Consider the following 22,558-nt stretch of genomic DNA (forward strand, 5'->3'; position numbering starts at 1 on the left):
AGCATATCCGCGAGGGGGCTTCTTATCTTGAGAAAGCGGCTATAGACACTGGTATTTTAACTTCCAAAGTTTTGGCTTCTTCAGTCTCCGCTAAAAGATCCCTCTGGCTTAGTTCCTGGCGGGCAGATTCAGACTCTAAGAAGGCCCATGAGGCTCTCCCCTTTTCAGGGGGATGTTCTCTTTTGGACTGGAACTGGATAAAATAGTGGCTACTCTGGCGGCATCGAAGACTGCCTGTCTGCCTTTTGGAGCAGCTCTTCTAATTTCCGCAGGGTAAGGCCAAGGGCTTGTCGTTCTCCAGGTATCAGGGTTCCTCTACTAGAGAGTCTAAGCCAGCAGGTAAGCAAACCTGGTCTACCAGACGCCCGGATGATAAGCCAGCCGACAAGCCTGCAGCATGACTGGGCGGGCCTCCACCTGGGGGTCACCAGCGTGGGATGCCGGCTTCTTCTTTTTTCAGAAATTTGGAAGGTGACCACGGAGGATGCCTGAGTAAGAGGGGTGGTCTGCCAGGGGTACGCATTGACCTTTCAGGAGCATCCTCCGACCCAGTTTTTTTCCACAGGTCTTCCTTTGGATCGGGAAAAAGCAGAAGCTTTAACAGAATCTATTCGCTCTCTACTGACCTCCGGGGTCATTATTCCGGTTCCCATGTCTCAGCGGGGCACAGGCTTCTATGCCAATCTGTTTCTGGTCCGGAAGCCAAATGGGTCTTTCCGACCGATTCTCAACCTGAAATCTCTCAACAGGTACTTGAGAATTGCCAAGTTCTGAATGGCTCCATTATTCTAGCCATGGAGCCGAGGGACTTCATGGCCTCCTTAGACATTCAGGATGCCTATTTGCATGTTCCCATCCGTCTGTCACCAGCGGTTCTCCTGGTTTGTGGTCCAGGAGGATCATTTCCAGTTTTGTACTTTGCCATTTGGACTTTCCACGGCTCCTCGAAAATCATGTCGGTCATGACGGTTCATCTTCGGAACAAGGGAATCCGAATATTTCCCTATCTGGACGACTTGCTTCTCCTGGTCCAATCCCCGGAGATTCTCAGGGAGCACGTCCAGGTCACAGTGGATCTTCTCCAGGCTCACGGATGGGTCATCAATTTTAGGGAATCCTCTCCGACTCTCTCTCAGGAAATGGTGCATTTGGGGCCTTGCTGGACTCCAGAGCTCAGCGGATGTTCCTTCCAGCAGACAAGGTTCGGGACTTACAGTTCAAGATATGTTTGTTTCTGCATCACCCCGGGTGTCAATTCACTGTTGCATGCAGATTCTGGACTCTCTGGGCATACTCCACCATGTCGAGTGTGGAGACCAGTTTCATTCCCGACCTCTCCAATTGGAGACTCTGTCCCAGTGGTACAAATCCCTTCAACGTCTCAGACGATTGCGCTCTCTCAGGAAGTACATCACTCCCTCTCGTGGTGGCTCCAGGAGTCCCATCTGACCTGGGGTTGTCCCTTTTGGGTTCAGGACTGGGTTCTCGTAACCACCAACGCAAGTCTTCGAGGGTGGGGGGTGGTGTCCTGTCAGCAGACTTTTCAGGGACAGAGGTCGGCTCGGGAGATCCGATTGCCAATCAACATTCTGGAAATCCAAGCAGTTTACAGGGCCCTGTGTCAGGCTTTCCCTCTGCTTCGGGGTCGTCCTGCCCAGGTACAGTCCGACAATGCGACGGCTGTCGCCTACATAAACCATCAGGGAGGTACTTGCAGTCGTGCCACCATGAGGGAAGTCAGTCGCATTCTTCTTTGGGAGGAGAGGCATCTTCCGTCCCTATCAGCGGTTTACATTCCTGGAGTACAAAATTGGAAAGCAGACTTCCTAAGCTGCCAGGACATTCATTCGGTACATTCGGACATCTTTCATCTCCTTGTTGGGGCTTGCCAGACATCGACATGATAGCGTCTCAACGCAATCACCAGGTTCCGAGGTACTGCTCTCGCACCAGAGATCCGGGGACTTTTCTGGTGGATACTCTGGGGGATCAGTAGACCTATCAGCTCCTGTACATCTTTCCTCCGAATGCTCTCTAATTTCGTGTGTCCTCAGCAAATAGAAGTTGGAGGGCGACACGATGATCCTAGTGACTCCCGATTGGGGGCGGATCTACAGGGCCTCTGCGTTGATGCTCCACTGTGTCTTCCACTGCGGCCAGATCTCCTATCTCAGGTCCCGTGCTTTCATCCAGATCTGACCCGTCTTGCTTTGACGGCGTGGCTCTTGAGACATCCATCTTGAGAGCTAAGGGGTTCTCCAGGTCAGTCATTAACACTATGCTCAATGCCCGTAAGCCCCCTTCAGCTAGGATTTACCATCTGGTTTGGAGGACTTACTTTGACTGGTGTTCGGCAAGGAATCTTAAACCCAGGTCATTCCGACTCTCAAGTTCTCTCCTTTTTCAGGCGGGGCTGGATTTGGGCCTCCGCCTTGCTTCACCAAAAGTGCAAGTTTCAGCTCTTTCGGTCCTCTTTCGGAGGCAGATAGCGCTGTTGCCTGATGTTCGGACCTTTATTCAAGGTGTCCTACACGTACAACCTCTGTTTGTACCGCCTGTGGCTCCTTGGAGTTTGTCTCTGGTTCTTAGGGCCCTTCAGTCTTCGCCTTTTGAGCCCTTGGACACTGTAGACATTTGTTAGCTTAACAGGAAGACTGTCTTCCTCCTTGCCATAGCTTCTGTCCGATGGGTGTCTGACTTGAGCGCATTGTTTTGTCGCTCTCCGTTTCTAATCTTTCACCAGGACAGAGCTGTCCTTCGAACACGACTAGGCTACCTTCTTAAAGTTGTTTCTAAAGGTGCGTATCCACTAGGCGATGGGGTAATGACAGTACGATTACAACATCTTAATCGTACAATCGTTCCTCATCCCCTCTAGTGCCTACACTGAACGATATGTTGTTCAGTGCAGGCACCCTCCCTCATCCCTGAACATGGCCAATCTGTCGTTATTGGCAGATTGACCGGCATGTTCAGGCGATGACTGATGTCGAAAAGCGACCAGCGGGAGCGCGCATCGCTGGTCGTTTTCGACATTTTCATGCACGATTAATGAGCGATTGAACGATTACGACGTTATAATCATTCAATCACTCTGTTTAATCGGCAAGTGGATAATGCGGCTTAAGTTTCACATCAGTAAAGAGATTGTGGTTCCTTCTTTCCAGGTTCCGTATTCCTCACCGGAGGAGGCCTCTTTGGATGTCGTACGAGCTCTCCGAATTTATGTGGACAGGACAAAGGACTTGTGTAGAACAGATTCTCTCTTTGTCCTGTATGATTTTCACAAACTGGGCTGGCCGGCTACTAAGCAGTCGCTGGCCAGATCGATCCGTTTGACTATTCGCCACGCTTATGCGGCGGCGGATATTCCAGCACTGCCATGGTGACGGCTCAGTCAACCCGGTCTGTGGGAATTTCATGGGCAGTGTGGCGTGGTGCTTCTGCGGAGTAGCTGTGTAAAGTGGCCACGTGGTCCTCTGCCAATACATTTCTAAAGTTTTATTCTTTTGACACCTTTGCCTCCCCTGATGATGCTTTTGGCCAAAAAGTTGTCGGCGCAGCCCAGGAGCGTCCCCTCCCTTAGGGGAATAGCTTTGGGACTCGTCCCAGTGTAAAGCCTGAGTCCCTATGGAAGAGGAAGAAAAGGAGTTTTTTGTGCTTACCTGTTAAATCCATTTCTTCGATTCCATAGGGGGCACAGGGCGCCCCCCTGATGCACCTGGCCTGCCAAGGCTATGCTCTGCTTCCGGTTCTCCTGTTCACATTTCTTGTGTGTATGGACCTGAGTGCGTGCCGGTCTTCCCTCTCCTCCTTCTCGCACCTGGCTTTAGGCTTGTTAACTAAACTGAGGTGCTGGGGGTAGGGGGCGTCTGGGCTGTACTCAACAAGTTTAACAGTGTGGTGCCTGGACTCCAACCCACCAACCTATACCGAGCATAAATGCCTGTGTCACCTATGGAATTGAAGAAAAGGATTTAACAGGTAAGCACATAAATCTCCTTTTTTGGGTAAACTTTTAATAATAATTGACGTCCATTGTACATCAAACTCTGCGTTCAGTACACTTTTTGTGTGATGCTGTTAAAATTCTGATCATAAGAATTATCTAAAATAACTTATCCTCCTTGGTGATTATACCTTGTTTGTGGGGTCTCGCTCGCAGCCTGCACTATTACTTTCCCTTGTGAACCTGTTTGTGGGTCTCTCGCTACGGTCAGCGGTGTGGTGCGCCTCCTGGGTGATATCTGGTCCTTCTGGTGCGTGGATCTCTCCTGTTAGGACTGGCTCTCTCACTGGTTGTCTGCAGATCTGCCGCCGCTGTGCTCCAGGTACTCCTGATCCCTGAGGCTTGAGTCCTCTCTGTGCTGAGGTCTGTGTACTGCTCTTGGATCATGGTACAGAGCTCAACAGGGTGGACTGTCTTTTACCTGCTACATTATATATACTACCCTCATTTTGGCAGACCCCCTGCTGGATCATATTGTTCCTTTTTTGCCTGATGTCGGTATACAGAAGGTGCCCATGGCCTGTGGGCAACTATAAACACAGAATCCTGGATAAAATTGAGAAGGTACAGTTGACCTTGTCACTCCCTTTCTCTTGAACATGTTGCTGTTTGGGATATATAATCGTGAAAGTTTTTGTGACATCTTTTGCTGCAAAGTGTCCCCACCATACTGTTTCCCTGTTCTCTCTCAGGCAACCCCATAAAGGTTTTTCACTTCCAAAAAGTGGGGCATTCTTCTGAAACCATTTCAAATGACTACTATGCCTGTTCTTCATCACCTACAGATTTCTGTGCTCACGGACAGGCTTCCAATTTTCTTTAGAGAGCTTATCCTGTGGTTGTCCTGTAATGACCCTAGAGGACACCGGCTGGATAGGCGAGTGGCGACTATCCCCTCCTGTTCCGTAGTTATGCACTGTGCTATGCTTTTCTGTGTTTACCATGTCTGATCCTGCAATGTCCTTTTCATGTGTACCCTTTCTTTGATTGTGTGAGATTACCTTTTATTGTCTTGCACAGTCTGCAGAACTTTTTACCAAGGCGTTATGGCCATTTACATAGTAGCTCCGGCCAGCTATGCCTTGCTTCTAACTGATCTATATGGTCATATAAAGCATAGCTCTTATCGCCTTTTTTTTTTTCTTCTATAGTAATACTGCGTTGAGGGTGGGAGGGGGGGATTAAGGTAGTGGAGTGTAGCTGTTATTTTGTTTTCAGTGATCCCGGCGTGCCATGTTTGGGGTGTGGTATACAGGGTGGGGGAGGATGTATAATGGTGGCTGGTGCTGTCTTTGTATTAGAAATGTTGGCTGCTGTAGGTTTTGATATTTATGCTGTAACTCTCCCGGCACTTACTTATTGTATAATGGTTTTACAATAATTGGGTCTGTATTAGGATGGCCTGCTTTGGTGTTGGGCGCTAGGGTGGACCTTGGTGACCCTCTCTGTTCAGATATACCTTTTGCTAGAAGACTGAAGAATTACAGAACCACCTGTTACCCTCGGCTTCTACCTGAATGCCGCCTTCGGGTACTTGATTTACCATTAGGATGCTCTGTGGTTCTTACTGTAAGTGTGATTCCTTCATTTTACATAGTGATAAGTCTCTTTTACTCACATTTGATTGGTTCGGGAGAGACTGCATTAGTTTCTTCTTTTGATGCTGTTTTCAATATTGACAGTAGTGACTGCTAGCTCTTGTGGACACTGGCTGTCTATATACCACCTGGCCACTCTTCTTTTTCATGTGTTACTATTTCACTGGGACCTTGAATTTTTTTCACATACATGCATATTTTTCCCTCATATGTGCTGGGACCATGCTTTCATCATGTACTTCCATTCTTGTTTGTTCATGTCTGTTCTACTGTTGTGTTGTTGTCGGCATAAAGCTTAATATTTCTTATAAATGCAATTTAAAAAAACATTCTGATCTTCACAAGTGGCGATTGGAAGGTGGCAAAATTGCAAAAAGGAGTTTTTTATTTGTAATAACAGGCGTTCCGTTGAATCGTTAAGCGTAATTGGAGATTTATTACTCTTTTGTGATAACTAGGTGTTTTGTACATGAGCACTTTATATCAATTTTCAACTTTCTCCTATCAAAAAATGGAATGAAGCGATCATTGATAACTACAGGAGACTATAATGGAGCAGATAAGGGGAAGAGCAGAGCATGTTTTAGTCTCTTTACTCCCTACTTTGTCATCTGCTTCTTTGAAGTACCTATTGCACAGCCCTTGTTTCTCCATAGCGATCAATGGTCACCTCTTTATTCTCTGGTCAGAAAACAAAATTGAGCCCGATGAGACAACACCGGGATGAGTTTTCTTACGCATTTTCTCATGCTGCATGATGATAGCCACACATAGATTTTATATATATATATATATATATATATATCTATCCAACTTGAGAGTGAACCCACCTGGAGGCACCCCCTGAACCTGCAAAATGACCCAGAGTGAATGCTATTATCATGTAGCTTTAGAACCACCACAAGCGGAGACACCTTGGCGTCACTGGTGGCTTAACCCAGGGCTTGACAAATTTTTCTAAAATCTAGGATCCAGGATGAAAGTGTAGGAGCCAGACCGCCGTCCCCACAAAAAAATTACAGGAGTGAGTGAGGAGCACAGCTCTGTGTGTTATGCAACTGTTATACACACTATACTAGTCCACAAAATGGTCGCACTGCTCTGCACAGCTCCCCCGGGGCCACATTCCTGAGCACCTACCCCCCAGGCAACCAACCCCCACAGCGACAGTACTGAGGGGGTACCCCCAAGCAAACCACAGCTCTGCAGCAACATTGCTGTGCAGCTTCCCCCCGGGCAAACAATGCCACCCCCCCCACGTGGTCACATTACTGAGCAGTTATCCCCCCCCCCCCAATGGCCACACAACTACGGAGGTTTCCGCTGGCAAACCACTCCTCCGCAGCCATGCCGCCCCCCTCGTGGACACACCACTATCCCTCTGAAGCCGCTCCGCAATCCCTGGCCACCAGTGGCCCAACTAGGCTATTTGGAGCCCAGGGCAAATTTGAAAAGGGAGCCCCCCCCTTCGATGTGTGCGCACCGAAGGGGTGCGCACTTAAAAATGGGGCGTGTCAACATGACACATCCCTTATTTTCACACTGAACCTTCCTATCCATATGCACCTTATAGCCCCAGTAGTACCCCTTATACAGTACTCCAGTATGCAGTTGTGGTCCCTCTTATGCAGGCCCATAGTGGTGCCCCTTATACAGTATCCCTGGTAGTGGTCCCCCTTATACAGCCCCCAATTAGTTCCCCTTACTCAGTACCCCCAGTAGTGGCCCCCCAAATGCAGTGCCCTATGTAGTGTTCCCCCTTATGCAGTGCCCCCAGTAGCAGTCCCCACAATGCAGCGTGCCCAGTGGCGGTATCCCCTTATGCAGTGCCCTTTATATAGTGCCCCCAGTAGTAGTCCCCCCCCCCCCCCCCCATGCAGTTTTCCAAGTAGTGGTCCCCTTATGCAGGCACCCAGTAGTTATCCCCCCCTATCCAGTGCCCCCTGTAGTGGCCCTTCCTATTATTGCCCCCAGTAGTGGTCCCCCCCAGTGCAGTGCCTCTAGTAGTAGGCCCCTTTTATAATGCCCCCAGTGGTAGTTCCCCCCCCCCCCCAAGTAGTAGTCCACAGTAGAGGTTCCCCCTCCCGATTCAGTGGCCCCCAGTAGTAGCCCCCCCCCAGTAGAGGTCCTCCTAATAATGGTGCCCCCAGTAGTAGCCACCCCTCTCCCCCGTTGTGCCCCCAGTAGTGCAGATAGGTTTAAAAAATATATATATAAAAATATACTTACATGAATCCACGCTGCTGCTGCTCCGGTCCGCGACACCGCTCCCACCGCCGCCCGCCAGTCCTCCAGGGCTGGCGCGCTCAGCATTATGTGACAGACGTCATGAAGTGTGTCCCATTACCCACTGCAGGAGCCGGATGGAAGCCCGGCTCTTGCAGTGGGTGCTGCAGCAGTCAATGAGAGTCTATCTGACTCTCATTGTCTGCTGTTTAACACACGCATCGCCACCAGCGCTGGCGGCGATGCGTGTGTTATGCACAGCCTGAGCCCGCCTCCTAGCGCTATTGGGCAAGCGCTCAGGGGGAGGGAACGGGCTCAGCTGTGCAGCACAGGACCGGAGCTGGAAGCCTAGCGGCGGTCCTGTGTAACTGTGTAGCGCTGACCGCACTCATTGCGGTCGGCGCTACACTGGATAACTAGGGCGGGCCGGTACCGTGGCCGGCGGCGCCGCCCCCCAACCCCCCCCCCCGCGCGCCGCCGGTTCCACGGCGCCCAGGGCACACACCCCGCCCGCCCTGCCCTAGTTACGCCACTGCTGGCCACACATAGACCCTCTTACCGGAGAGCTCTATGCAGCTGGAGTTAGGATACAGCAGACAGCTGGGATGTACAGGAGGTTAAGCACAGACTGGGACAGACAGCAGGAGTCACAGCAGGCCCGGGATGGAGAGGAGGAGTCAGTGCAGGATGGGACGTACAGGAGTTGCCAGCGCAGGCCAGGACGGACACAGGAACCGCAGTCACCGCTGACAACTCTCAGCACATGCACTCTTGTGCATGAAATGACCGCTGCAATACTACAGACACTAATCTGCACTGGGGCTGACGAGGGTCTGCTTGCGCCCCCTCCCTGCAAAATCTTGTAGCCAGGCACCAAAATCTGGTCGCCATGGCGACCTGGCCCCCAGGATTTGTCAAGCCCTGCTTAACCATATGTTTGCAAATAGATCTCTGCAATCACTATTATTATATAGGATGCAAATCTTTTTACTGACTTTTATGTACAGAGTGCTGGGGGGAATTTATTTGTCTGTTTTTTTCTTGTCTAGATTAACTCCATCCTTACACGCACCTATAAAAGGCTTTTCAATTTAATTAATCAGTCACCATTTGTATTGAGTTTAGCTTTGGAAATCTTCACATGAATGTTCTTGGCTGTGAATGTCTATTGATTTATTGTTTTTGATGTGTTTACCTTTTGAACTGTTTATAAATGTCCCCACTGCATCTCCTTATTGTTCGTAACCAGACATGGGAAGTTTATGCCTATATTTTTAGGAGGGTCATATTTGAGTATCGACTTCTTTCAGGTAAAATCAAATTTACATAGGCATAGTTCAGTTTTGCATATTTTTTTCGATTCTTTTCGGCATAATTTCCTACGTCTGTTCGTAGCATTCTTTACTTCTTTGGTTCTACAATGCTGTGTAAATGAATGCCTTTCCGTTGTGAGCGATGAGAGAAATGACCCTTGTAATTTGTCCTGTAGGAATTCCCTCTGCCGAGGAGACCATGAATGTGATGATGCAGTCGGGTTGTCATTTAAAGCCCGTTTCCTCCCTGTATTCGTCAGACAGCATAGGCCTTTCCAGCGACTGGAACACTAGTATGAGTTGTACAAATAGCATCTTAAACCACAACGAACAAACCGCAAATGTAAGTATTACTGTAAATGTCTTCATCATTGTTCAACAAGCACTGTATCTCTTTTGTAAACATTCTGAGGATTTCCATGGTGCACTGTGACAGTTTGCTATATATATGTGTGTGTGTGTGTGTGTGTGTGTGTATATATATGTATATATATATATATATATATATATATAATGTATGAAGTTCAATAACCAACAATACTGGTGGCACTCATAGATCTCATCATTGTAGTAAAAAACACGCTGACAGCTTTTTTAAATATGCTCCGATGTTTCAGATCATTTATTCTTTTTTTTTTTTCTTCTTTGTATCCTTGAAAAAGAACATAAAGGTTCTGAAAGTCTGGACCATATTTAAAAATGCTGTCAGCATGGTTTTTTACTGCAATGAGAAGACCTATTAGTGCCTCTGAGGGTAACTGGGTATGCTGATGCCTTTGCTCTAATTTAAAATGTTAAAAAGGTTAATGGATAACTCCGGTCAACAAAACAAAATCCTACAATTCCTCTCAGCTAGTGAACTGCTGGTGTCCTTTACCCGGGAGCTTTGCCTTTTAAGCATTTGATACCCACTGGCTTTTTTTTTTTTTTTTAATAATGGAGGTTGCTCAGGGAACTAGCGGCAGCATGCCATGTCCCATCCAGAGGTCCTGCTTGTTTTCAAAACTGTATGTGAGCATCGGTACATTCGACTTGTACATACCTGGGTGTAAGGGTCTTGATCCCCACCTTGTTCGGCTAACTGCTGTCTTTCCTTTCTTCAACCGTGTTTGGAACTAAAGTCGTATACGCCAACAAAATAAATATTCTAACTAAAGAGGGCACCTGCTCACCTTTTCCAAAGAGGAGTATTGTTTTGTGCTACTTAGTTACTGTGCAGCATTTCCGCACACAATGTACATTGTAGTCTAATGTTCATAGTGCACTACAATGCATGTTATCACCAGATTTACTTCAGTAGGTTATAATGTAACTTTTTCATTTTCAAACTCCTATATTACCATAGTAATTCCTCTCCAGGGATACTACTTTCCGCTGTCAGATCTTTCAAATACGGAGGTATGATACTTAAATGATAACCGAGAGTAATGTACAACTTGACCCTTTGGTGTTTTCATAATCTCAAACTACAGTTTTGTGTAGATATATTTAATAAACCTACAACCACACAATATTGTGACAATTTGTCCTTCTATGTCCACATTGTGGTAAGATTAATGTTAACGGTGTGATAATTTTTTTTTTTTTTTAAGTAGGATGTTTGCTCCAATTATAGTCCTAATAATCAGTCTTGTTTCCTGAAACAGTTACTGATGTCTTTAAAGCTGGCCACACACATGACGATCTGCCGATGTGTATGATTTCCCTTGAAACTCTCCCCGGCATATCTGCACACGATCTCTACACGATCTGCACACAATTTGGTGTCCAATCTTCAAACGATCTCTCCTGCATCCAGACTTTTCACAGTGCATCGTGTCCTAGATTGTCAGATCTGCCCTACTACACGGCAGATCTGACGATGCGATGTGCGACCAGCGGGGACGCACATCGTGATCGTGAGTGGGGACTCACGATTTACTCTGTTTGGCCATATTTTACACATTCTGTCGTTCCAATGTGTCGGAATCGGCCAGATCGGGTAAAATATTGCTATGTGTGTGGCCAGCTTTACACTTACACAATTTTATGTTGATGTAACTTAAACTTGCATCTGAAGACCCATTAACTGTAGGAAACTATTTACAAACATTCCCTATTTATAGATTGTAGAATTAAGCACTTTTCTTTCCCCTGGGTACAGACCTATTTAATTTCCCATATTTTCATGGATTTGTCTCTTTTTCATATCCTGTAAGCTCATCGCACATATGTACTGATTGGGGTACGTTTAAGATGCCGGCGGACGGGATTCCAGACGCCGGAATCCCGACGCCCGGCATTATGCTGACGCCGCCATGCCAAACACATTAGGATACCGACGTCCGGCATCCCGAACGTAAGGATGTGGGTAAGTATTACACTTAGCCCGAGGATGGGGGGGTTAGGTTTAGGAACCTCACCGGGTGGGTTAGGGTTAGGCTGCAGGGAGGGTGGGTAGGGTTAGGCACCACCGGGGGGAGGCTAAAGTTAGGAACCCGCCCAGGGAGGGTTATGTTTAGGGTGCGGGAAGGGGGGGGTGGCACCACCAGGGGAACCCTGCCTGGATTCTGCACGATCCGATCGGGATTCCGGCGTCGGTACTTGAACCGCTGGCATCTAATGTATCGGCATATCATACCCAACCCGTTCTAATGATCTGCTGTTAGGATAAATGTACATTGTCAGTAACATTGTATCAAACAAAGAGGAGGTGGTATTTTGCTCATTGAGTTAATGGCTTGGTTAGGGTAATGGAAACATTTACATAAGTTCCACGCTGTTCTTAACATGCAAAAAAATGAAAAATCATATTTGATGAATGTCAGTGGATAAAGAGTCTCTCTTTTATTTCTATTAACTATATTTCCACTACCCACTATGTATGGTTTATTATCAGAGCCGTAACTAGAATTTTTGGTGCCCTGTGCCAGAAAGAGCATTGACACCCCCCTCATTCTTCAAAGGGACATATTTCACCCAAAAAAGGGCCATGGCTTCATGGGGAAGGACCAGAGAAGATATAGGAGGGGCTAGGAGATGCTGGGGATGAAATAAGAGGAAGCTACAAGCAAGAATGATAATAAACAGAAATTTGAAAGGCCCAAACAGCGCCCCCTGACCTGTGGTGCCCTGTGCCATGGCACTGGTCACACTACCCTAGCTACGGCCCTGTTTATTATTAGTGGCTCTAATGTGAAATTAGGTATTACCATGTGGAAAATCCATTTGATAAAGGTTGCTGCTATGCTGGCCATGTTTTACCTCCTTTGGGGAGTGTTTATGTCATTATGGTAGCAGCAATTACAGAACATATGGCACTTGATGAAAATAAATGTGTATCTCATTACTGATCTGTTCTATTTCGGGTGCCCAGACTCCCATGCAGATCGAAAAAGTAGAAACTGCTTCAGCTAGGTTGGAGCACGATTTATAATTACATTTATTTCAGAATTAGATTTAATGCAAAGTGACTTTTCTCATGAGTTGATGAAGGTATGTCACTAGGATCTCCATGTTACGTTTCTAAAAAGTTTTGCAAAGCTTTGCATTTGAACATTTTTATTGATTGAACACACCAGGGTTTAATGATTTAAATTAAATAAAAAAATAGATGTAATTTTATTTCCAGGACAAACCTAACACTCCAGCACATTCTCCTATTTGCTGTTTCCTGCAGTCTCTGAAGGACCTTCATTCTGACAAGGACATAATTACTATGACCTCTTTTGAAAACATTATGCATCCAGAATCCAAAGGGCTTTAGGCCATTCTTTACAATATGCTGCTGATAGACATGTGTAACCTTCCATGTGTCCCTTGCTAGCATCTGGACCTGGTCACTGAGCTCCAGCAGGAAGACTTGATCAAAATTTAGCAGGAAGAATCCAATAGCGATATATCTGTTAATTAGATGTGAGAGTGGTATATACTCTGCAATGGCTGCCTTTTTTCCTTCTACATCTTGGTGAAGTGTTAGGGTCCTGGAGGGGGCCTTGTATGGTGGTCCGTTCCTAAAGCTGGGTTGCCCGATCCCGCGAATTAGAGCGACATATCGGGTACATCATCTAGTGCAGGGGTCTTCAAGCTTTGGCCCTCCTGCTGCTGTGGAACTACACATCCCAGCATGCCCTGCCACCGTTTTGATATAACAGGATGCCAAAACTGTCGCAGGGTATCCTGGGATCTCTAGTTTCACAGCAGCTAGAGGGCCAAAGGTTGAAGGCCCCTGGTCTAGTGTGTACCCATGATATGCGCACTTCCGCGGGTCGCTAGCGACATCTACAGCAGATGGGGGGTGTCACTAACGATGCCATGCTGCAGAATGTAGCATAACACATACCTCCCTCCATCGGACCCGGGTCCCGTCGCCGGCGATGTCGCACTGGGTAAATATCGCTAACAGCCTTGCGATAGGCACTTTAGTCTGAGAATACTGGTTCTCGTGACTAAACACCCAGGTTAAGTTGCGAGAATTGTCTTTCTCAGACTTAACATCACTCTAAATTGAATAGCTTCAGGAGCTCTATTCTGCATCACTTTGAATTGACTCGCAACCACTGTTTGTTTTACTTAATTTTCTTTGTACACTTACCTTATTCTCTAGACACTATGTAAACTACGTTGAAGAGATCATGGTAGACACATATTAAAAATTAAGAATAAATGTATAAATAAAAATCTCCAGCATTTTGTTGGAGAGTACAAGGAGCTTTGGCGGTCTTACACTTCCTTTACCAACTCCATACGTATAATTTAGCTCCTTAAATACATTCATAATATGAGATGCTATTTCTCTATAATCGTATAACCTGTAATTTATAGCATGATTAGAGTATAGAGTTTAAGTAGCTGCCCTTTATTTTCTCCTTTTTGTATGATTGAAAAATTAAATACCGTAGTAATTTTTAAGTGTAATACTGTGAGGATTTTTATTGGCAATCAAGATTAATAAAGGTTCTAGTTTTACTTATTAATATAGCTTATCGATAACGAAATTACCCACAAGCCCTGGCTTCTCTCCTCTATACCCCACATCCAGCCAGATGCCATCAATTTGAGTTTGGTTCCGTCAGGAGCTGGGCACCATTTTCAGGGGGGCTGTGTTAGATGGTCCCACACATTTTATTTAATTTTATTTTATATTAGTGTTTAATACGAGTGGTACACTCCCACTACCGCTCCATTGCCCTAGCGCCGATGGCCACAACACTGGCGACTGGGTCAGTGACTTCGGCCACGGACTCCAGAGCACCTGGAGCCGCAAGCCGCAGCTGGGCTCACTAGGGAAGCAAGTTCACGGGTCTTAGCGCCGGAACAGAATACCTTTGGCGGTGCTTGTAGTGGGGCCTCCCTGTGTCCCGCTAACCCTAGGGCAAGCTTTCCCTCTGTAGCCAGTAAGTCCCAGGTAGATCCTCCCTTCTCTCCTCCCCCTCCTAGATGCCGAGTGGCCATTTTATCACATTGCCTGCTTTTTTTTTTTTTATCTCTCCCTCGACCTCCCCCTCCCTGTCTGTCTCTCTCTCTCTCTCTCTCTCTCGACCTCTGTTTGCTTTACACCTTGTTAGGTTGGTGTGTGGTAATTTCTGCGACTTGCAGCATGTCCGGAAATAAGACTACTAAGGAGGCACTCCAGTAATGCGCACTTGTAAAAAAGTGTCTTACTGTCCTTTCTCCTCAGGATCCGGAGCACAACTGCCTCTGTGTCAGTTGATTTGGGCCCCTACAACAGGTGACTTCGCCTATGGATTCTAGGCAAGAACCAGCTTGGGTGTCATGGCTGTCCCAGGTAATGTCACAGTCTCCTCCCCCAGTGGATGCCCACATTACTTATTAGTCCATCCCTCCTACCTAGCTCTAACATGGCATCTCTCCAAGATCCTATGGATAGAAAACTGGAAAATTTTGTAAAGACCATTTGAGAATACAGGAGCTTCAGCTCGTCCTGCCCTTGCATCGGCTTGGGTGGCTAAAGCAGTCTGCCACTGGGCAGACGCTTTGGGGGAAGGGCTTTCCTCTGGCGCACACAGAGGTGACTTGATCACTATGGTAACACACATTAGAGAGGCAGCTTCTTATCTCTCCGAAGCAATTATATGATGTTCTGTTCGGTCCAGAATTGGACAAGATATTGGCCACGTTGGCAGCATCTAAATCTGCTTTCTTGCCATCTGTTGCAACCCCGAGGCCTAAAGCTTCAGTATCTTGTTCCTTTTGACCACAGGGCAAAGCTAGATGTCAGTTATTTCCCAGAAGCCAGGGTTCAGCCTCTTAAGAGCTCCAAGTCCAGAGGTAAGCAACTCTGGTCCACTAGACGTCCAGCTGCCAAGTCAACGGACAAGCCTACTGCATGATGGGACGGGCCTTCTCCCAAGGAACCTCTGATTAGGAGGCCGGCTTCTTCGTTTTTCGGCAGTGTGGATGCAGACAACAACAGACACTTGGCTCAGAGATGTCTTGTCTTGGGGCTACGCTCTCACTTTTCGACAGCGTCCACCTTCCCGTTTCTTTTCCAGCGGCCTTCTTTAACCAGAAAAGGCAGAAACTCTTGAGGCATCTATTCGCTCTTTCATGGCTTCAGAGGTCATCATTCTGGTTCCACCTTCCCAGAGAGGGTTAGGCTTTTACGCCAATCTGTTTCTGGTTCAGAAGCTGGACAGCCCTTTTTGACCCATTCTCCATTTGAAACACCTGAACAAATTTCTCCGGATTCCCAAGTTTTGCATGGAGTCTCTTCGGTCCATCACTCTAGCGTTGGAACCTGGGTACTTTATGGCATTGTTGGATATCTAGGATGCCTATTTACATATCCCTATACAACCCAGTTACCAATGCTTCCTCAGGTTTGCAATACAAACCAGCCATTTTCAGTTTCAGGCGTTACCCTTTGGTCTGTCCACGGCCCCTTGCGTGTTCACGAAAGTCATGGTGGTAATGGCAGCACATCTTCGACACAGGGGCGTCAGAGTCTTGCCTTACCTGGACAACTTGCTTCTCCTGGCCCAGTCTCCGACAGTTTTCATGGATCATATACATCTGACAGTAGAGCTCCTACAGTCTCGCGGCTGGGTAATAAATTGGAGGAAATCCATGCTATCTACGTCCCAGGAGATGCTCCACCTGGGAGCCTTGTTGGATTCCAGAGCTCAGAGAGTCTTCGTCCCTCCGGACGATTTTGACCCTACAAGCCAGAATACGCACCTTTCTCAGTCAGCGTCGGATGTCCATACACTCGTGCGTGCAGATTCTGGGGTCATTGGTCTCAACGTTCGACATGGTGGAGTAGGTCAGTTCCACTCACGGCCTCTCCAAAAAGTAATTCTGAAGCGATGGATCAAGTCTCACCCAAACCTTGGTGCTCAGACTCTTATTCTTCCCCAGGAGGTACTTCTCTCCCTGCTGTGGTGGCTTCAGTGCTCACATCTGGACATGGGATGCCCCTTTTGGATCTAGGACTGGGTCCTATTTACCACTGATGCAAGCCTTCGGGGGTGGGGAGTGGTAACTTGTTATACCTTTCAGGGCAGCTGGACGTGTCGGGAGAGCCAGCTTTGCATCAACATCATGAAACTTTGTGCCATGTAAAGGGCTCTGTGTCCGGCACAGCATCTTCTTCAGGGATGTCCGAAGGTACAGTCGGACAATGCAACCACCAAGGCGGCACTCAGTCAGGGAGCCATGCAGGAAGTCAGCCGAATTCTTCGTTGGAGGGAACATCATCTTCCAGCTCTGTCCACCGTCTTCATCCCGTGCATTCAAAATTGGTAGGCAGACTTTCTAAGTTGTCAAGACATCCATGCAGACAAGTGGGCGCTGCATCCAGACGTCTTCCCGCTATTAGTCTGTCGCTGGGGCCTGTCGGACATCGACATGATGACGTCTCTTTACAATCATCAACTTCAAAGGTATTGCTCCCGCACCAGGAATCCAGAGGCTCTCCTGGTAGATGCACTAGCGGTTATTGGACCTTTCCTCTAATATATGTCTTCCCTCCGATCTCAGTGATTCCTTGGGTCCTCCGCAAGTTCAAGCTGGAGGGAGGCACTCTAATCCTGGTGGCTCCTGTTTGGCCTCGGCTCGTGTATGCAGATCTCCTGGACCTCTCCATCGACACCCCACTGCGTCTTCCATTGCGGCCGGATCTTCTGCCTCAGGATCCATGTTTCCATCTGGATCTGGCCCGTCTCGCTTTGACGGGGTGGCTTTGAGACATCCATCCTAAGAGCAAAAGGATTCTCCAGGAGGGTCGTTCGGACCATGCTGCAGGCTAGGAAGCCTTCTTCGGCACGAGTTTATCACCGGGTTTGGTGTACCTATTTTTCTTGGTGTTTGACTTGGGGTCTTAACTCCAGGTCTTAACACCTTTCCCGTATCTTTTCCTCTCTGCAAACAAGTCTGGATTTGGGCCTCCGGCTCTCGTCTTTGAAGGTCCAAGTCTGTCCTCTTCCAAAGGCAGATAGCTCTGCTGCCGGAAGTGCAAATCTTTTTCCAGGGGGTTCTCCATGTTCAGCCACTGTTCATGTCTCCTGTGGTTTCCTGAGACCTTTGTTTGGTTCTCCAAGCTCTCCAGGCGGCCCCATTTGAACCGTTACAGATGGTGGATTTGCACTGGCTCGCGTGAAAAACTGTGTTTCTACTAGCCATCGTGTCGGCCCGGAGGGTGTCGGATTTGAGCGCCCTATCGTGTCACTCCCCGTTCCTTGTTTTCCATTCAGACAGGATTGTACTGCCGACTCTCCTGGGCTACCTTCCCAAGGTGGTATCCCAGCTTCCACATTAATCAGGAAATTTTAGAACCTGCGTTCCAGACTATGGATTCTTCTCAGCCAGAAACTTCGGTGGATGTGGTAAGGGCTCTCCGGGTTTATGTCAAGAGGACCAGGGAGATTTGCAAGTCTGATTCTCTATTCGTCTTACATGATGTTCATAAGAGGGGCTGCCCGGCTACTAAGCTGACCTTGGCCCGCTAGCTCTGCTTTACCATTCGCCAAGCTTACTCCTTGGCGAACCTTCCTACCCCTTCCGTGGTGACAGCCCATTCCGTGCGGCAGTGGGGATTTCTTGGGCAGCATGCTGTGGGGCTTCTGCAGAACAGCTCTGTAATGCTGCCACATGGTCGTCTGCTTATACCTTCATCGGGTTTTATGCTTTCGATACTCTTGCATCCCCGGACACCGCCTTCGTGTGTTCTATGCTCACTGCAGCTCAGGATCGTCCCCACCCATAGGGGACAGCTTTGGGACACCCCAGTGTCATCCCTGTGCCCCCTAGTGGAGGAAGAAGAAAAGTAGATTTATGTACCTGTTAAGTCTTTTTCTTAGACTCCATAAGGGACATAGGGCGCCCACCCTGACGCACCTGTCTGCCGGGGGGTGTTTCCTTGGTAACTTGTTCGGCTATACTTTCCATGGTGTGTATGTTTCTGTATGTATGCCGGCCATCCTTCTCCATCTCCTCTGCCTCGCTCCTGCCGTGGGTTCACAAACTAAACTGATAGCCTCTGGCTGGGGTTGGGGTATAGAGGAGAGGAGCCTTGGTTAATTAATCAAAAGACTCATAATATTGGTGTCCAGACTCTCCTCTCCAGGCGATAGCCAGACTTAACAGGTAAGAACATAGGTCTCCTTAAAATCGGTTGGTGGACCAGCACGTGGTTGATTTGTATAACATAGGGATTGTTGATCCCTGTTTTTCTTCTGTTCAAGATGTTTTCCAGTGACCTCAGCATAGAACATAAAAAATTTTATATATATATATATATATATATATATATTTTGTTTTTTCAAATTCCTGCAGGTACCAATGCAACAATAGTTTTGCTAGAACAATGTCAGAGATGATAGGGGAATAACCCATGAGGTCAGTTTGATTTTGATATATTTGTGTTTTTATTTCCAATTTTTTTTTTATTGGGTCATATATGTGGGCATTTGAAAACCGTGTTCGTAAAAGTGTAGATAAAATATTTAAATTTGTCTCCACTTTTAACCGTGCGTTTTATCAAAGCTTCCCTGCAGCATAGCATACTATGTAGCTAATGAGTGGTCCCATAGGCCTCCATTGTATTGTACAGAGCACTGCAACTTCAGAATGCAGCAGGTGACTTCTATATTAACGCAAAGCCATAATGTGTTTAGAGTATCAGTGTCCGTTAAAAGGCTTTAGGAATAGTGATTAAACAATTTAAAATCAAGTCCCATGCGTATGAAATCTTAACTGTACAGCTGAGACTTTATAGTATACATATGTTTTCTAGCAGTTTTCTTAAATGCATAATTTAGTTTGATGTAAAAGTGGCTACTTGCACTATTATGGGGCTGATTCTAAGTTTTATAAGCAAAATAAAATAAAAAAACAAGCAATTTTGCACCTGGACAAACAATGTTGCATTGCAAGGGATGTAAATACATTCATTATTTTTTCATGCAGGGTAAATATTGGTTCCTTTTGCATGTTGCCCACAAATGCTGGACAGCTTTATTTTTACACTGCCCCTCTCACATCTAAATCTCTCTGGACATTTTATATCTGCCCCAACCTGCAGTGCAATATGGTTTTGTCCATGTCTGAAGTTACTTGCTTTGCTCTCAACTCAGAAACCGCTCCTAAGTGTTTATTTAAGGCTAAGTACATCTCCCACATGAATAGTTATATACAGGTAACTTTCCGTTTAGTGGTGGGTGTTCTTTGTCCTTTTACATAATCAAATAAAATATATATATATATATATATATATATATATATATATATGTGTGTGTATGTATGTATGTATATATATATATATATATATATATATATATATATTATAAAAAACTTAACAAACTCAGATGACACCAGATTTTTCCCATTTTATTTAAATTAAAGCTGCAGTTGTTTCAATGAGTTATGAGTTGAGGAATAAATATTTGATTATTGGAACTAGAGACTAAGGGGGAAATTCCATTAGCCCTGATAAATTATCAGAGGCTGAAAAACAGAGGTAGCCTCGGGCTTTATCGCCCGAGGCTATTCAATTAGGCTCCTTTTTTCCCCGATACCTGTGTTTAACACCCTTTAACACACTCATTTATCGGGCGTTAACGTACCGAATCTGTGAAAAGTTCACGGATTCGTGTGGTTACTTGATGCTATCACACGATAATAGCACAGTTATCTAGGATTTATTTTCGGGTCTCATGAGACCCGAAAAGAATTCCCTGTAAAGTGGGACTAATTGAATAGCCCACGGCGATCAATTAGCCCATGGTAAATTACAGCGGCTAATTGAATCTCCCCCTTAATCTGTTTGTTGTGTGCACATATTGTTTACACATAATTGACATACATTTTAGTGGGTATTTTAGTAAATATTGCTCATACTTTAAAGCAACATACTGGCCTTTATTATGATTTTTTTATGTACAGTTACACAAAAACATCAGGCATATCTATTATTTGTTTTCTGTATTCATATTCTTCTTCTACAGATTTCATGCTGTAGTAGTCCAACAGTTACCTCAAGCTCAGGGAGCAGTAGCTCCTTCTCGCCTGTTGGATCCATAGGCAGGCCAAAATCATTAGCAAATGGTTTGTGTTGTGAGTCTTACCACCCCAGGTGTCTCTTCTCCAGGCTGTAACTATGCACCAGGTTTTTAACGAGAGGACCAGGTACGTGTCACAATGGGCATTGAGATCTAAATTTATTTATTTTCTTTTTCTTTACAGCTTGGAGTATGATTTGTATAATGTCTGTAAGGGTTTTCTCTATCAACTGCGCCCCCATCTGTCTTTTAACTGGAAAGACTTTTTCATTATGACATTTTTATCATTGAGTTTTTAGCATGGATTTAATCCCCCAATCGGATTGAAGTGTCAGTAGTTTCCATGTTTTAGAGTTTAACCAACGGACAGAAAATAACCTTGGTGGCGCTACAAATTATTATTTTTTTTTTAAGTTTAAAAAAGAGAAGGAGAAACTATAAAAAGGGGGGTATACTAGAAAGGGAGTGATATATGCAAGTCAAAATGCTTATTTCATGTGTTCTGCTAGAAATAAAAAAATCAGTGCAAAAGTGGCGATTTCTTTCTAAAGGTAAAAATCAGGCTTGATTTAAAAAAAAAAAAAAAATTACCTAAAGATTGAAAATAACTTATTTATTAAACATTAATGATTCAATAATTATTCAATTCCAAATAGAATAATACTGTGCAATCTAATGACATGAGATTACAATATGCAGTTAGTTCGCAAAATTAGTTCTATGGTTAGGTTTGTGCATATTCCTGTCTTTGTAGCCTTACATAAAACGACTGCATCCGAGATATAATACATTTTTTTAATTATAATGGTTTACCAGCATGATGCACACACATTATTTTACTTGTTTATAATAAATGTGTTTTTCTGTTTACAGGTTTAATTTTTTTATTATCATTATTTCTTTTGGTAAAATTTCACATTTCTCATATTAGCTTTTTGAAACCCCCACCTCATAAAATAAAGAAATAACTTGCAAAATTGAATCATTATGTTGCTTCCATATCAGGAACGCATCCAGGAGTTGTTGCTGCAGCTACACCTTCATATATTACACATTCATATTTTAGAAAGTTGCTGTACAGAAGCTTTATTCAATGTAGGTCCTGTAACTTAATTAAAAGTTATAGTATCACATATCTGTACTGTGGAATTTTTAACTAGTAGCACTCAATACGGCCTTTCTTTCTCTGTTTCCATAATGAATTTAGGATTATTTGTGCTAGTTTAAAGTTGTTGCTTAAACTTTAAAGGATAGTGAGGATATGTTCGGATACGTGATTGTCGTTCTATTTTACAGGCGTCTGACCTGAGTTAAGTATTTCAGTTTTACCAATTTTCTATACAAAGGGAGAACATATTCTTTAAATTCTTAAATTCTCATTAATTTTTTATGGAAAATAATGGTTGAATTAACTTTTTAAAATTAATTGGAAGGCCATGGACCATTTTCATCTGACTTATTTTGATATCAATAAGTATAGTAAAATTCTAAAATAATAGTAGTACTTATTAGTGTTTTGATAATAAATGAATATTTAAGAAGCACTATTGGGGCCTCTTATAATTATTATTTCCCTTAATTGATTATCTTCATATTCTTTTCATATGGCATCCTGATGCACTGGTTTAGAATCACTAAATTGACTTTTAGCAATAAGAACGGGTATTTATTAATTTATTCTTTATATAGCGTTTGCATTACGCAGAGCTTTACAGCAAACTATTTAACCATTTGATCAGTCTGGGCCTCTGGAGCTTACAGTATAAATACTCCTACTTCAACGCACTTTAGACAGTTTTTTTGAAAAAACAAAAATCAAAAACAAGTACTTTCTAATTGATGGTCCCCAGAACACTTCTGATCTAGAAGCCTTTTTTTGGATCACTGTTAGTGCATTGTTAGTCCATTTGTATA

General features: G+C 45.2%; 1 protein-coding gene across 1 annotated transcript in view; it reads left to right on the plus strand.

Moving 5' to 3' along the window:
• The window catches only part of UNKL (unk like zinc finger), an 89,815-nt gene that overhangs the window by 35,794 nt on the left and 31,463 nt on the right, over nucleotides 1-22,558 (plus strand). The window contains 1 exon segment of the mRNA XM_088451872.1: nucleotides 9,323-9,489. Coding sequence (XP_088307998.1) covers nucleotides 9,323-9,489 — 167 coding nt within the window.

The sequence above is a fragment of the Taudactylus pleione genome, unplaced genomic scaffold (genome assembly GCF_031769625.1).
Source record: "Taudactylus pleione unplaced genomic scaffold, aTauple2 ptg000032l, whole genome shotgun sequence".
NCBI classification, from domain to species: Eukaryota; Metazoa; Chordata; class Amphibia; order Anura; family Myobatrachidae; genus Taudactylus; species Taudactylus pleione.